The following is a 12396-nucleotide window of genomic DNA, read 5'->3' on the forward strand; positions in this document are numbered from 1 at the left end:
TTCTACAATATTTAGTAGTAGCTTATCAGTGATGACTGTCAGTTTATGTGCATACGGCAGAAATGTTCAGAAAAATCAAAAAAAGACGTAAACAAACAGACGATTAACACTATTAACAGCAATTATGCAATCAGACTTATAGCAAAATGTGGTAGTTCTGTATGTTGTCTCTGGGTTAGCATCATCTGAGGTCCTCTGAGGGGTTGGCATCATCTCCTCAGGTGTTCTGGATCCAGACTGGAGCTTGTGTAAATCCTAGTTACCACGGGATGTAAATCCCGTGGCAAAACAGAGAAACAAATAGAGACATAATTAGCGTAGCTGCTGTTCCAGCCGAGTAAAATTAATTACTTTAACCCAAGCTAAAGAATTATAATGCGCATTTGATCAGATATAACTGCAGTCCAAAATTATGAGATGCATTATTTGAATGCTTGGCCAAAGAGGTGTGTTTTTAATCTAGATTTAAACAGAGGAAGTGTGTCTGAACCCCGAACATTATCAGGAAGGCTATTCCAGAGTTTGGGAGCCAAATGCGAAAAAGCTCTTCCTCCTTTAGTGGACTTTGCTATCCTAGGTACTATCAAAAGTCCAGTGTTTTGTGACCTTAGGGAGCGTGATGGGTTGTAGCGTGGTAGAAGACTAGTTAGGTACGCAGGAGCTAAACCATTAAGGGCCTTATAAGTAAGTAATAATATTTTGTAACTGATACAGAACTTAATAGGTAGCCAGTGCAGAGACTGTAAAATTGGGGTAATATGATCATATATTCTTGACCTGGTAAGGACTCTAGCCACTGCATTTTGGACTATCTGTAGCTTGTTTATTGAGGATGCAGGACAACCCCCTAGCAGTGCATTACAATAGTCCAGTCTAGAGGTCATGAACGCATGAACTAGCTTTTCTGCATCAGAAACAGGTAACATGTTTCGTAGCTTGGCAATGTTTCTAAGATGGAAGAATGCTGTTTTTGTAACATGGGAAATATGATTTTCAAGAGACAAGTTACTGTCTAATATAACACCCAGATTTTTGACAGTAGAGGAAGCAACAGTACATCCGTCTAATTGCAAATTGTAATCTACGAGATTCTGTGTAATGTTTTCTGGTCCAATAAGTAATATCTCTGTCTTATCTGAATTTAATAGGAGAAAATTTTTGGTCATCCAATCTTTTACATTTTTTAACACACTCTGTTAGCTTAGATAGTTTTGAAGTTTCACCTGGTCTTGTTGAGATATATAGTTGAGTATCATCAGCATAACAGTGGAAACTAATCCTGTATTTTCTAATGATATTACCAAGGGGCAACATGTATATTGAAAATAGCAGAGGACCTAGGACAGATCCTTGTGGCACTCCATATTTTACTGGTGATAAATGAGATGGCTCCCCATTTAAATAAACAAAGTGGTAGCGATCGGACAGGTAGGATCTAAACCATCTTAAAGCCTGCCCTTGGATACCTGTATAGTTTTGTAATCTATCTATGAGTATGTCGTGATCTATGGTGTCGAACGCAGCACTAAGATCAAGTAAAACTAGCAATGAGATGCAGCCTTGGTCTGATGCAAGAAGCAAGTCATTTGTAATTTTAACAAGTGCAGTCTCTGTGCTATGATGGGGCCTGAAACCCTGCCTTCTTCATTGAGATAATTTTTTTGCAGGAAGGAGCACAATTGAGCAGACACAACTTTTTCTAAAATTTTAGACATAAATGGAAGATTTGAAATGGGTCTGTAATTTGCCAGTTCACTAGGAATTAGTTGTGTTTTTTTAATAAGAGGCTTAATAACAGCCAGCTTGAATGGTTTTGGGACGTGACCTAAAGATAACGACGAGTTAATAATATTGAGAAGAGTTTTTTCTGCTACAGGTAACAACTCTTTCAGTAATTTAGTGGGTACAGGATCTAATAAACATGTTGTTGGTTTAGATGCAGTGATAAGTTTATTTAGCTCTTCCTGTTCTATAGTTGTAAAGCACTGCAGTTTATCTTTGGGTGCGATGGATAAAACTAAAGTATTAGATGCTGTAGAATCTACATTTGTTATTGTATTTCTGATGTTATCTATTTTATCAGTGAAGAAATTCATAAAGTCATTACTATTTAACTGTGAGGGAATATTTAGATCGGGTGGCGTCTGGTTATTTGTTAATCTAGCCACTGTGCTAAATAAAATTGGTTGTTTTCTATGAGTTTGTGGATATGCTCGGCCCTGGCAGTTTTTAGAGCCTGTCTATAGCTAGACATACTGTTTTTTTTCCACGCAATTCTAAAAACTTCCAAGTTAGTTTTTTTCTCCATTTGCGCTCAAGACTACGAGTTTCTTTCTTGAGAGCGTGGGTATTACTGTTGTACCATGGCACAGTACGTTTTTCTCTAAACCTTTTTCAATTTGATGGGGGCAACAGCTTCTAATGTATTAGAGAAGATAGTGCCCATGTTGCCAGTCATTTTGTCTAGTTCATGTGTATTTATGGGTACACAGAGCAGTTGAGATAGGTCAGGCAGGTTATTTGTGAATCTGTCTTTGGTGGCTGGAACAATAGTTCTGCATGGACGATAATGCGAAGCTATATAGTTATTATCATCAATACGCAGAATGCACGATACAAGGAAATGGTCAGTAACATCATCACTTTGAGGTACGATATCTATGTCAGTATGATCGATTCCATGCGATCTAATTAAATCTAGCGTATGATTAAAAACGATGAGTGGGCCCGGTTAGTTCATCCCATTCTTATACAAATATGAATGTTTATGATTAACCATATCATTAGTTCATCCCATCGTTATTCAAATATGAAATGTTTATGAATATATATAATTTATAGTATCATGACAGTATGTCACTATTTAAAACTATGTTAATGATGTCAAGCTTTATAATTACATATATAATAAGTTTTCCTAATGTTGTAATAAAATATGACCAACCTGCATGTAATACACTGCCCACAATGTACCCAGAAAATGAAATGAAATAAATAATAATAATAATAATAATAATAATAATAATAATAATAATAATAATAATAATAATAATAATAATAATAATAATATACAGTACATTTCTGAGAATGGAAAAAATAAAAAAATAAATCAGCAACCCAATCTGAAAATCTGCAACCCAGACTTGATCCTGTGATGACAGACAGCAGTAAGTGTCAAAATAAAATAAAAACAAAAAAAATATTTCTTAAGTATTTAAAGTGCTTCTGAAATGAATAGGAAATTCAGAAATCCGGAGTTGATCCTGTGACAACACACAACAGTTGTTTCTGCATTCAATGAACCCATAATGTACCCTAAATATAAAATAAAATGGTCACTCTTTATTTTAAGGTCCAATTCTAACCATTTGCTGCTTATTAATAATTAGTAAGGTCGTTGTTAGGTTTAGGTATTGGGTAGGATTAGGGATGACAATATGGTCATGCAGAATATGTGCTTTATAATTCTAATAAACAGCCAATGTGTTAATAATAGGCACGGAGTATTGGTCCCTACACAGTGTTACCAATAATGTAAAATTCTTCTAAAGTTTTAACAAGTATTTAAAGTACTTCTAAAGCTGAAAAAAAAACAAAACAAACATTTGATTCAGTGTGGTCTTTAAAGTTCATCTCACTTTCTCCATAGGTAGAATAGTGTGTCACCATCTATTTTATAATCTGCTCTTTAGTTTTAAATGAGCAGAATGGGCTTTAGACTAATAAATCCACTGAAACATGGCCCCAATCAGATTAGGTGCTTTTCTAAATTAAGCAGCAAGTTGCCATCTCATGGACCTACCCTGAGTCTCTGTATAGATGTTCGAAATCAGTATCATCTGTCGCACCAATGGATGTCAATGCTAGATGCTGACTGTTCCTGTCTGTCTTGTGTGTTACAGATGTGATGGAGCAGCAGAAGGTGCTCCGCTCCAGCTGTTTGGTGAGTGCAGTCCACACCCCTCCCATCCGGCGCCACAGCAAGCTGGCCACGCTGGGGCGTATTTTCAGGCCATGGAAATGGAGGAAAAAGAAAAATGAGAAGTTGAAACAGAGCTCTACAGGTAAGACAAGCTGGTCTTTGTTGCCCTTTTATTTTAATTTAATCTTTTTTTGAAGGTTGAGTAATGTAAATGTTAATTTGTGCTGTTTAAAATAACTTATTTTAGTTTCTAGGTTTTTCATTTGAATTTATTTAGACTTAAAGTATTGAATTTTAATATCAACTATTTATTGCTTATTGGACATAACATGAAAATAATTATCGGCTTATCAATATTGGTCAGAATTTTAATATCAGTGCAACCTTAACTAGGACTTAACCAATATCTATAAAGACATTAATTTATAAGAAAGAGGACCTAAAACAGAACCCTGGGGGACACCGCAGATAACAGGAGTGCTAGAGAATGGAGAAACTTCTGTTTGTCATTGAAGAACCATACCACAGGAGAGTTTCCAGTGTCAGTGATGCCAACATCTAAATGACAGAATCCAATAAAGACTTGAAGTCCAGAAGGAGTTGAATATTAAGCACTCCTGATTCAGCAGAAAGGAGGAGGTCAATTATGGCCCTGCAGAGAGCTGTCCCTGCTACTGTATATAAAGGACAATATTCTGCCTGGTAAGGCTTGTACAGAGTGTAAGACACTTGGTGTGGTAGCTGAGAGGCAACAGCTCTGTTCAGCAAAAGGTTTTTGATAGGTCTATAATTATTTAACACAGAGGGACCTAGACAAAGTTTCCTGAGACTTAGGGTGTCAGCAGCAATTTTTAGTTCTAATGGAACAGTGCCAGAGGCAAGAGATCTGTTAATCAAGTGTGAAATGAGTGTACTGATAGCAGGCAGCTTTAGAAACAGTTTAGTTACATAATGAGACAATATCATCATCATTCAGTCGAGGTTAGTGGAGGAATTGATACACAGATGATAGTAGATGCATGCAGAGGATGAGGGAGGATTGCTAGCTAAACATCTGATGGTGTTAAGATTGGGAATGAGCGGGCAAAGTCAATCCTGTAACGACAAACAGCAGAGGTGTCACCATTTTTAGAGAGGTAAACCAATGGCTTTTCACTACTTTATTCTTCTTTCAAAGTGATAGTTCACCCAAAAATTCAAGGACGATAACTATAAAGATAACTATAAAGATATAGATCAAAAAATAGTTCTCAGTATTAAAGAATAGCAGAGTCCACACCACAGCTATAACAGCTGATGAATGAGAAAAACATAACATTGACACTCAGTCAGAATCAATCCTGCTATAACGGGTTTAAGAATATAAAGCGGCAGACGAGTGTGCACAGAATATGCACAGACAATATCGTCCGCTGCTGTGGACGCTAATATAGTTCTCTTTATTATTGTGAATGGGCCTTACGCACCCTCATGTCATTCCAAACCTGTACTGTATGACTGCGTTTCTCCTCTGGAACATAAAACATGATATTCTGAAGAACTGTTTTTTGTCCATACAATGAAAGGCAATGGGGTCCAGTATTGTTCCAGATCCCACTGACTCTCATTTAGGAACATTTTTTAGAATATTTTCTTTTGTCACACAGAAAGTCATAGTTTTGGAATGACATGTGGATGAGTAAACACTCAGAGTAAGATGTTAGAGTCTAATGTTAGATTTCTTATTTAACATTTATGGGCACCCAGGTTCAAATCCACCAATCCAAAATGCAAATGTATTAATCAACATCCATTTTTGTCGTATTTAATAAAGCATCTTTGGCATTTTGTTCAATTGGGAAAAATGGCAGGTGTTTCTAGATCTGTTATTGGACTATTTAATTTATAGTAAAGTTGCAACTACACTCAAAAATATTTATGTATGACCGATATACACGAGTCACCTTTATTAGTTTGTGTTAAAACTATGTAATCCAAATGGATGGAAATGTTATAGTACATGCAATTCAAATACATAAATCTTATATTTAGGCCTGTGTAAACTTTAACATGGCTCTAAACTCTGAAAGGGCATTTGTCCATCTGCATAACGCTTCAGCCAACAGCAGCCATACATGAACCCTTGGCATTTTATTAGAGATCATTTGGAGTTAACAACCAGAAACCAATAGCCAGAGGTTTACAATCGGCAGAATGTATAGCTGTTCAGTTTAGCACCCCTGTGGAGATCTCAAATAACATCCCCAAATGACCAAGTCACAAACACCTACCCACATCATGTCAGCCAGAAGATGGCACAGATGGAGCTACGTGAGTGTGTGTGAAGGAAACCTGTCGTGCGTACATATATGTTGCATAACTTATGATGATGAATGTTTATGATTAGATCAATCTAATGCATTGTTCCTCTGTGTGCAGATGTGGCCTTGGCCTGTGGACTTCACTCTCCAGACCCCAGCTCTCCCATCCAGGGCATCTCCGATACTGAGATCCGGCTGCCTGGCTCTCAGGGGCCCATTCTCAGCATCAGTAGCATGGAGTACCTCAGCTCAGAGCAAGACAATCTCCCTACGGGTGAGTGCTTTTTTTTAATTATATATATATATATAATTAATAATAATATAATTTTTTAATTATATATATATATGTATATATATATAGAATTATATATATATACATATATATATATATATATATATATATATATATATATATATATATATATATATATATATATATATATACAAACCCGATTTCAAAAAAGTTGGGACACTGTACAAATTGTGAAAAAAAACAAAATGCAATGATGTGGAAGTTTCAAATTTCAATATTTTATTCAGAATACAACATAGATGACATATCAAATGTTTAAACTGAGAAAATGTATCATTTTAAGGGAAAAATTTCATGGCATCAACACATCTCAAAAAATATGGGATAAGTCCATGTTTACCACTGTGTGGAATCCCCTCTTGTTTTTAATAACAGTCTGCAAATGTCTGGGGACTGAGGAGACAAGTTGCTCAAGTTTAGGAATAGGAATGGTCTCCCATTCTTGTCTAATACAGGCTTCTAGTTGCTCAACTGTCTTAGGTCTTCTTTGTCGCATCTTCCTCTTTATGATGCGCCAAATGTTTTCTACGGGTGAATGATCTGGACTGCAGGCTGGCCATTTCAGTAGCCAGATCCTTCTTCTACGCAGCCATGATGTTGTAATTGATGGAGTATGTGGTCTGGCATTGTCATGTTGGAAAATGCAAGGTCTTCCCTGAAAGAGACGACATCTGGATGGGAGCATATGTTGTTCTAGAACTTGGATATACCTTTCAGCATTGATGGTGCCTTTCCAGATGTGTAAGCTGCCCATGCTGCACGCACTCATGCAACCCCATACCATCAGAGATGCAGGCTTCTGCACTGAGTGCTGATAACAACTCGGGTTGTCCTTGTCCTCTTTAGTCCGGATGACATGGTGTCCCAGTTTTCCAAAAAGAACTTCAAATTTTGATTCGTCTGACCACAGAACAGTTTTCCACTTTGCCACAGTCCATTTTAAATGAGCCTTGGCCCAGAGAAAACCCCTGCGCTTCTGGATCATGTTTAAATATGGCTTCTTTTTTGACCTATAGAGTTTTAGCCGGCAACGGCGAATGGCACGGTGGATTGTGTTCAGCGACTATGTTTTCTAGAAGTATTGCCTTAGCCCATGTTGTGATTTCCATTACAGCAGCATTCCTGTATGTGATGCAGTGCCGTCTAAGGGCCCGAAGATCACAGGCATCCAGTATGGTTTTCTGGCCTTGACCCTTACGCACAGAGATTGTTCCAGATTCTCTGAATCTTTGGATGATATTATGCATTGTAGATGATGATAACTTCAAACTCTTTGCAATTTTTCTCTGAGAAACTCCTTTCTGATATTGCTCCACTATTGTTCGCCGCAGCATTGTGGGAATTGGTGATCCTCTGCCCATCTTGACTTCTGAGTTGCAAATTAGTCCTCCAGTTGTTCCTTATATGTATATTTAACTTTTCCGGCCTCTTATTGCTACCTGTCCCAACTTTTTTGGAATGTGTAGCTCTCATGAAATCCAAAATGAGCCAATATTTGGCATGACATTGCAAAATGTCTCACTTTCAACATTTGTTATGTTATCTATATTTTATTGTGAATAAAATATAAGTTTATGAGATTTGTAAATTGTTCCATTACTTTTTTACTCACAATTTGTACAGTGTCCCAACTTTTTTGGAATCGGGTTTGTATATGTACTGTATATATATATATATATATATATAGAATCGGGTTTGTATATATATATATATATATACACACACACTATTGGTCACACACTATAAGGAATTTTTTTATCTTTTTAAAATTAAAGTCCCTTATGTTTAGCAAAGCTGTATTCATTTGATCAAAAATCAGTAAAAAAAAACAGTAATATTGTATAATATTATTGCAAAGATTTAAAATAACTGTCATTCGAGTATATTCGAGTAATTTATTTTTTGATGGCAAAGCTCAATTTTCAGCAGCCATGTTGAAATCATTCTAATATGCTGATTTGCTGCTCAAGAAACATTTCTTATTATCAGTGTTAAAAACATTTATTTCTGTTTTATAATTTTTTTGGAAGCCATGATGCTCTACCATTCAAAGGTTTGTGTACTTAAAGTATTTCAAAAAGTTAATAAATAAAAAATAACACTTGTGTTCAACATGGACAAATTAAATTGATCAAAAGTGTCAGTAAAAACATTTATAATGTTACAAAACAACATGAATGCTGTTCTTTTTAACTGTTTATTCATATTCAACAATCATAGTTTCCACAATAATTTTAAGCAGCAAAAATGTTTTTTTTTTTTTTTTTAGCATTGATAATAAGAACAGTTATTAACAATTGAATGGTGAATTGAATATTTATAATGATTTCTGAAGGATCAAGTGACACTGAAGTCTGGAGTAATGATGCTGAAAATTCAGCTTTGCCATTACTGGAATAAATTACATTTTTAAAACATATTCAAATAGAAAACAGTTGTTTTAAAGTGTACATTGTTTTTGATCAAATAAATGCAGCCATGCTGAGCATATAAGGCATAATAAAAAACAAAGCAACAACAACGTTATTTATTAAATACATTTGAGTTTGGGGCAGGCCTAACTGTCTGAAAACATTCATTATTTTTTGCAAATATAATCCTTTAAAACTAAACAGCATTACTGATCCTTGAATTCCGTTGCTAATCATTTAAACAGATTTTTTGTTTCCTATCAGTGGTAGATTCTGTACAGGACAATGAGTCAACGGAAGAGCCAAATTCAAATGAGGAAGAGGAGGAGGACGAGGAGGCGGTTCTCTCTGAAAATGAGAATGAAGATGTTGAGGAAGATGAAGAAGACAGAGAGGAAGATGAGGATGATGAACTGCAGGAACAGTCTCCTCCAAGCGGCCACGGCAGTCTTGCTTCTCATCTAAGCATGGAGGAAGGTATGCTCTTTGTCACATAATGAAACTCAGATTAAATTATTAGATAATATTGCAGTATATGAATGCATTTTCTGGTTTCCGCAGACCCAGGTAAAATCGTCATCGCATCAGTGCCTCATTCAAAATCTTTTCTCCAAAAAGAACTGCCTAGAGTCCCTGAGGGCCCCAGTCCTGTGGTTTTAAGAGGGCCTTTTACTAATCCCGTGGGGTCACCACATATAGGTAGCATACACCCGCCTTTGCCCCCTAGCTGTATAATAGAAGAACTGCACCGAGCACTGGCAACAAAGCTCAGACAGGACAGGTGAGGGTGTCAGACCTATTTTTATTGCTCAGTTTCAAAATTTAAGAAGTATTTTCTGTAACGTTATTACTAATGTATCACATTACAGCGTGTCTCATTCCTTTTCTTTCTTTAGCATTGAACGAGAGCCAAGTGGAGATGGTGAGAGCAGAAAGGAAGCCGAGGAAAACAAGGAAAATGTTCGACAGGACAACTGCTTTACTGATGCTTCAGGAATTATTTACGACATTGACAGCTGGAACGAGTCTGTCATTTCCGGTGGGTTTACTGCATTTTTTACACCTAAGGTGTCATTAGATAATGCAATTATTTATTCTAGCTAGAAGATCAGCTAGAATTTGTATGTTTGCCATGATATTGTCATTGTATCATTGTGTTTTTTCATGTTGCATAATAAAAGTAGCAAGAGAAATCTATCATTGGTCATTCTGTCTGGAAATCTGAAGTACTTTAGGTTGTTCTGTCAGTAAATTACGAGTTATATGACAAACGTGTGCAGGTACATTGCCAAGGAGGATGAGGAAGGAGCTGCTGTCTGTGAAGCTTCGGAATCGTCCCAGCAAACAGGAGCTGGAGGACAGGAACATTTTTCCTGCACGGAGCGACCAGGAGAGACAGGAGATCCGTCAACAGATTGAAATGAAGCTTGCCAAGTAAGTCATAAATACATGTTGACTGTACTGTATATGTAAGTTTATAAAATATTACACTGCCCTCTTCAGGACCTTTTTGGAAATACATAAAAATGTCATCTTCAGGAGACCGAAACAAATCTGTTTTAATCAACTGTCAGCCTTAATTCTAATATTCATTTAGCTACTAAATTTTATCCATTAATTACACAGGGAAGCTTAGCGCTTGAGCTGATTCATGTGCTTAATATCCTCAGTTACAGACAGCAAATCTGTTTACCTATATCACACAAGGATTTTGTGAACAGGTGAACTTGTGAAACAGATTATGAAAACAGATTTCATGCAAAGGAAGTGTTAGTATGTGTACATTGGCTTGTAATCTGATGTAAGGTACATAGGAGAAACTGGGATTACGGTTGATTGAGGATTGGAGTTCATCTGAGTGAATAAGTCCACTACAGATTTCATTCGATTATATTTGATTACATCACCTGCCTTTGACTTCAGAAGTTCAGTTCAGTATGTGGTGCACTGCTCATATTTGTGGCAGAGAAACTTTATTTATTAAATATACACTAATATGGTTTTGTTTTGCTTTGCTGTGTTGTTTTGCACAGTTTATTGCTTCAACTTTCTTTTATTTTTGCTTTGTGTTTTTTGTTAAACTGTTGTATTTTGTTTTGCTGTGCTTGGTTGTATTGTGTTTTGCTATAATTTCGTAGCATTGTTTTTTGTTTAGTTTTGTTGTATTTTGTTTTGCTTTGGTTGGATGTGTTGTGTTTTTCGTTTTCTTTTTATTAGTTTTTTTATTTCATTTTGCTTTGCTGTGTTTGCTTGTTTCTTGTAGTTTGGTTTTCCTTTGCATTGTTTGTTTTGCTTTGTTGTATTATATTGTTTGCTCTTTGGTTTTGCTGAGTTGTTGTTTAGTTTAGCTTTGAATTTGTTTTGTGTTTTGTTTTGCTTTGCTGTTTGGTTTTGCTTTGCAATGTTTGAATTGTTTTGTGGTTTATTCTGCTTTGATATGTGGTGTTTTTGTTTGGTTTTGCTTTGCATTGTTCGTTTGCTTTGTGTTTTTTGGCTTATTTTGCTTTGTTTTGTTGTTGCTGTGTTGTTTTGTGTTGCTTTTTTGTTTTGTTTTTTTTTTTGGTTTTGTTGTGTTTTGCTTTGTGTTTTAATGCATATTTACATTTTCAGTATGGCATTTCAAAATCTCAGCCGTTAGATCCGCAGCAAACATAAACTGTGACATCTACTACTTCAGCCTTCTGATAGAAGCAATGTAGTGTCTGATCTTTACAACTAGGTGTAAGAGGAAAAACAGCGGAGGAAGGCCAGCAGAGCCTCGTGTAATTACAGATCTTGTCAGGATAAGTCTTATGTAATCAGCTGTGGTATTTGTCACCTTTGAGAACAGCCCTTTTAGAAGAAATGCTGATTATGTCTAGGTTAATTCAGGCTATAAGAGAGCTTTGCTCAGGCCACAGTGACAGACACGAGGTGCTTAAATATTATGAGCAACGATGGTAAGTGGCCATCCTTAGTTATGTAATGTGAGAACCATAAGTTATTTGTAACAAAGATGTGATTCAGATTAGGATTTGAGGAGAAAGCAGTGCTGACACAGGTGTTTACATTAGATTAACTTCAGGCACAGCAACACATATGATGCACTCTGAATAAATGACTTTAAAATGTGAAAGAGTTCTGGATGCTTGATAAGTCATAGACTATTGTGGGGGGGGGGGGGTTGCTTAATACAGTGCTAATAGTGCTTATAATTGTTATAAAAATTTCCATTCATTTTCTTCATGAGGGAAATTAATTTTTGACATAAAATGTTATCATTTCCAAATCACTTAAATTTTAAGTAGTTCTTTCCCTTTCTGAAGCCGTTACACAGTCTTGTACATCTGTCTAAATGCGAAGGATCAGGTCACGTCAGGTCAGCCGAGAAGGACAGTTGTTTCAAATGTAGAGCGTGTTATTAGAGCATCTTGATGTATTGTCTTATAAAGATATTTTCTGTTCTTATGA

At 36.1% G+C, this 12396-nt stretch overlaps 1 protein-coding gene across 1 annotated transcript in view; it reads left to right on the forward strand.

Annotated features, from left to right (window-relative positions):
• LOC109108138 (phosphatase and actin regulator 3-like) overlaps nucleotides 1-12396 on the forward strand; it is a 31881-nt gene that overhangs the window by 13229 nt on the left and 6256 nt on the right. Inside the window, exons 2-7 of the mRNA XM_042751488.1 lie at nucleotides 3903-4064; nucleotides 6341-6496; nucleotides 9211-9423; nucleotides 9508-9727; nucleotides 9843-9985; nucleotides 10227-10380. Coding sequence (XP_042607422.1) covers nucleotides 3903-4064; nucleotides 6341-6496; nucleotides 9211-9423; nucleotides 9508-9727; nucleotides 9843-9985; nucleotides 10227-10380 — 1048 coding nt within the window. The remainder of the gene's footprint in view (nucleotides 1-3902; nucleotides 4065-6340; nucleotides 6497-9210; nucleotides 9424-9507; nucleotides 9728-9842; nucleotides 9986-10226; nucleotides 10381-12396) is intronic.

Source organism: Cyprinus carpio, chromosome B23 (genome assembly GCF_018340385.1).
Source record: "Cyprinus carpio isolate SPL01 chromosome B23, ASM1834038v1, whole genome shotgun sequence".
Taxonomy (NCBI): domain Eukaryota; kingdom Metazoa; phylum Chordata; class Actinopteri; order Cypriniformes; family Cyprinidae; genus Cyprinus; species Cyprinus carpio.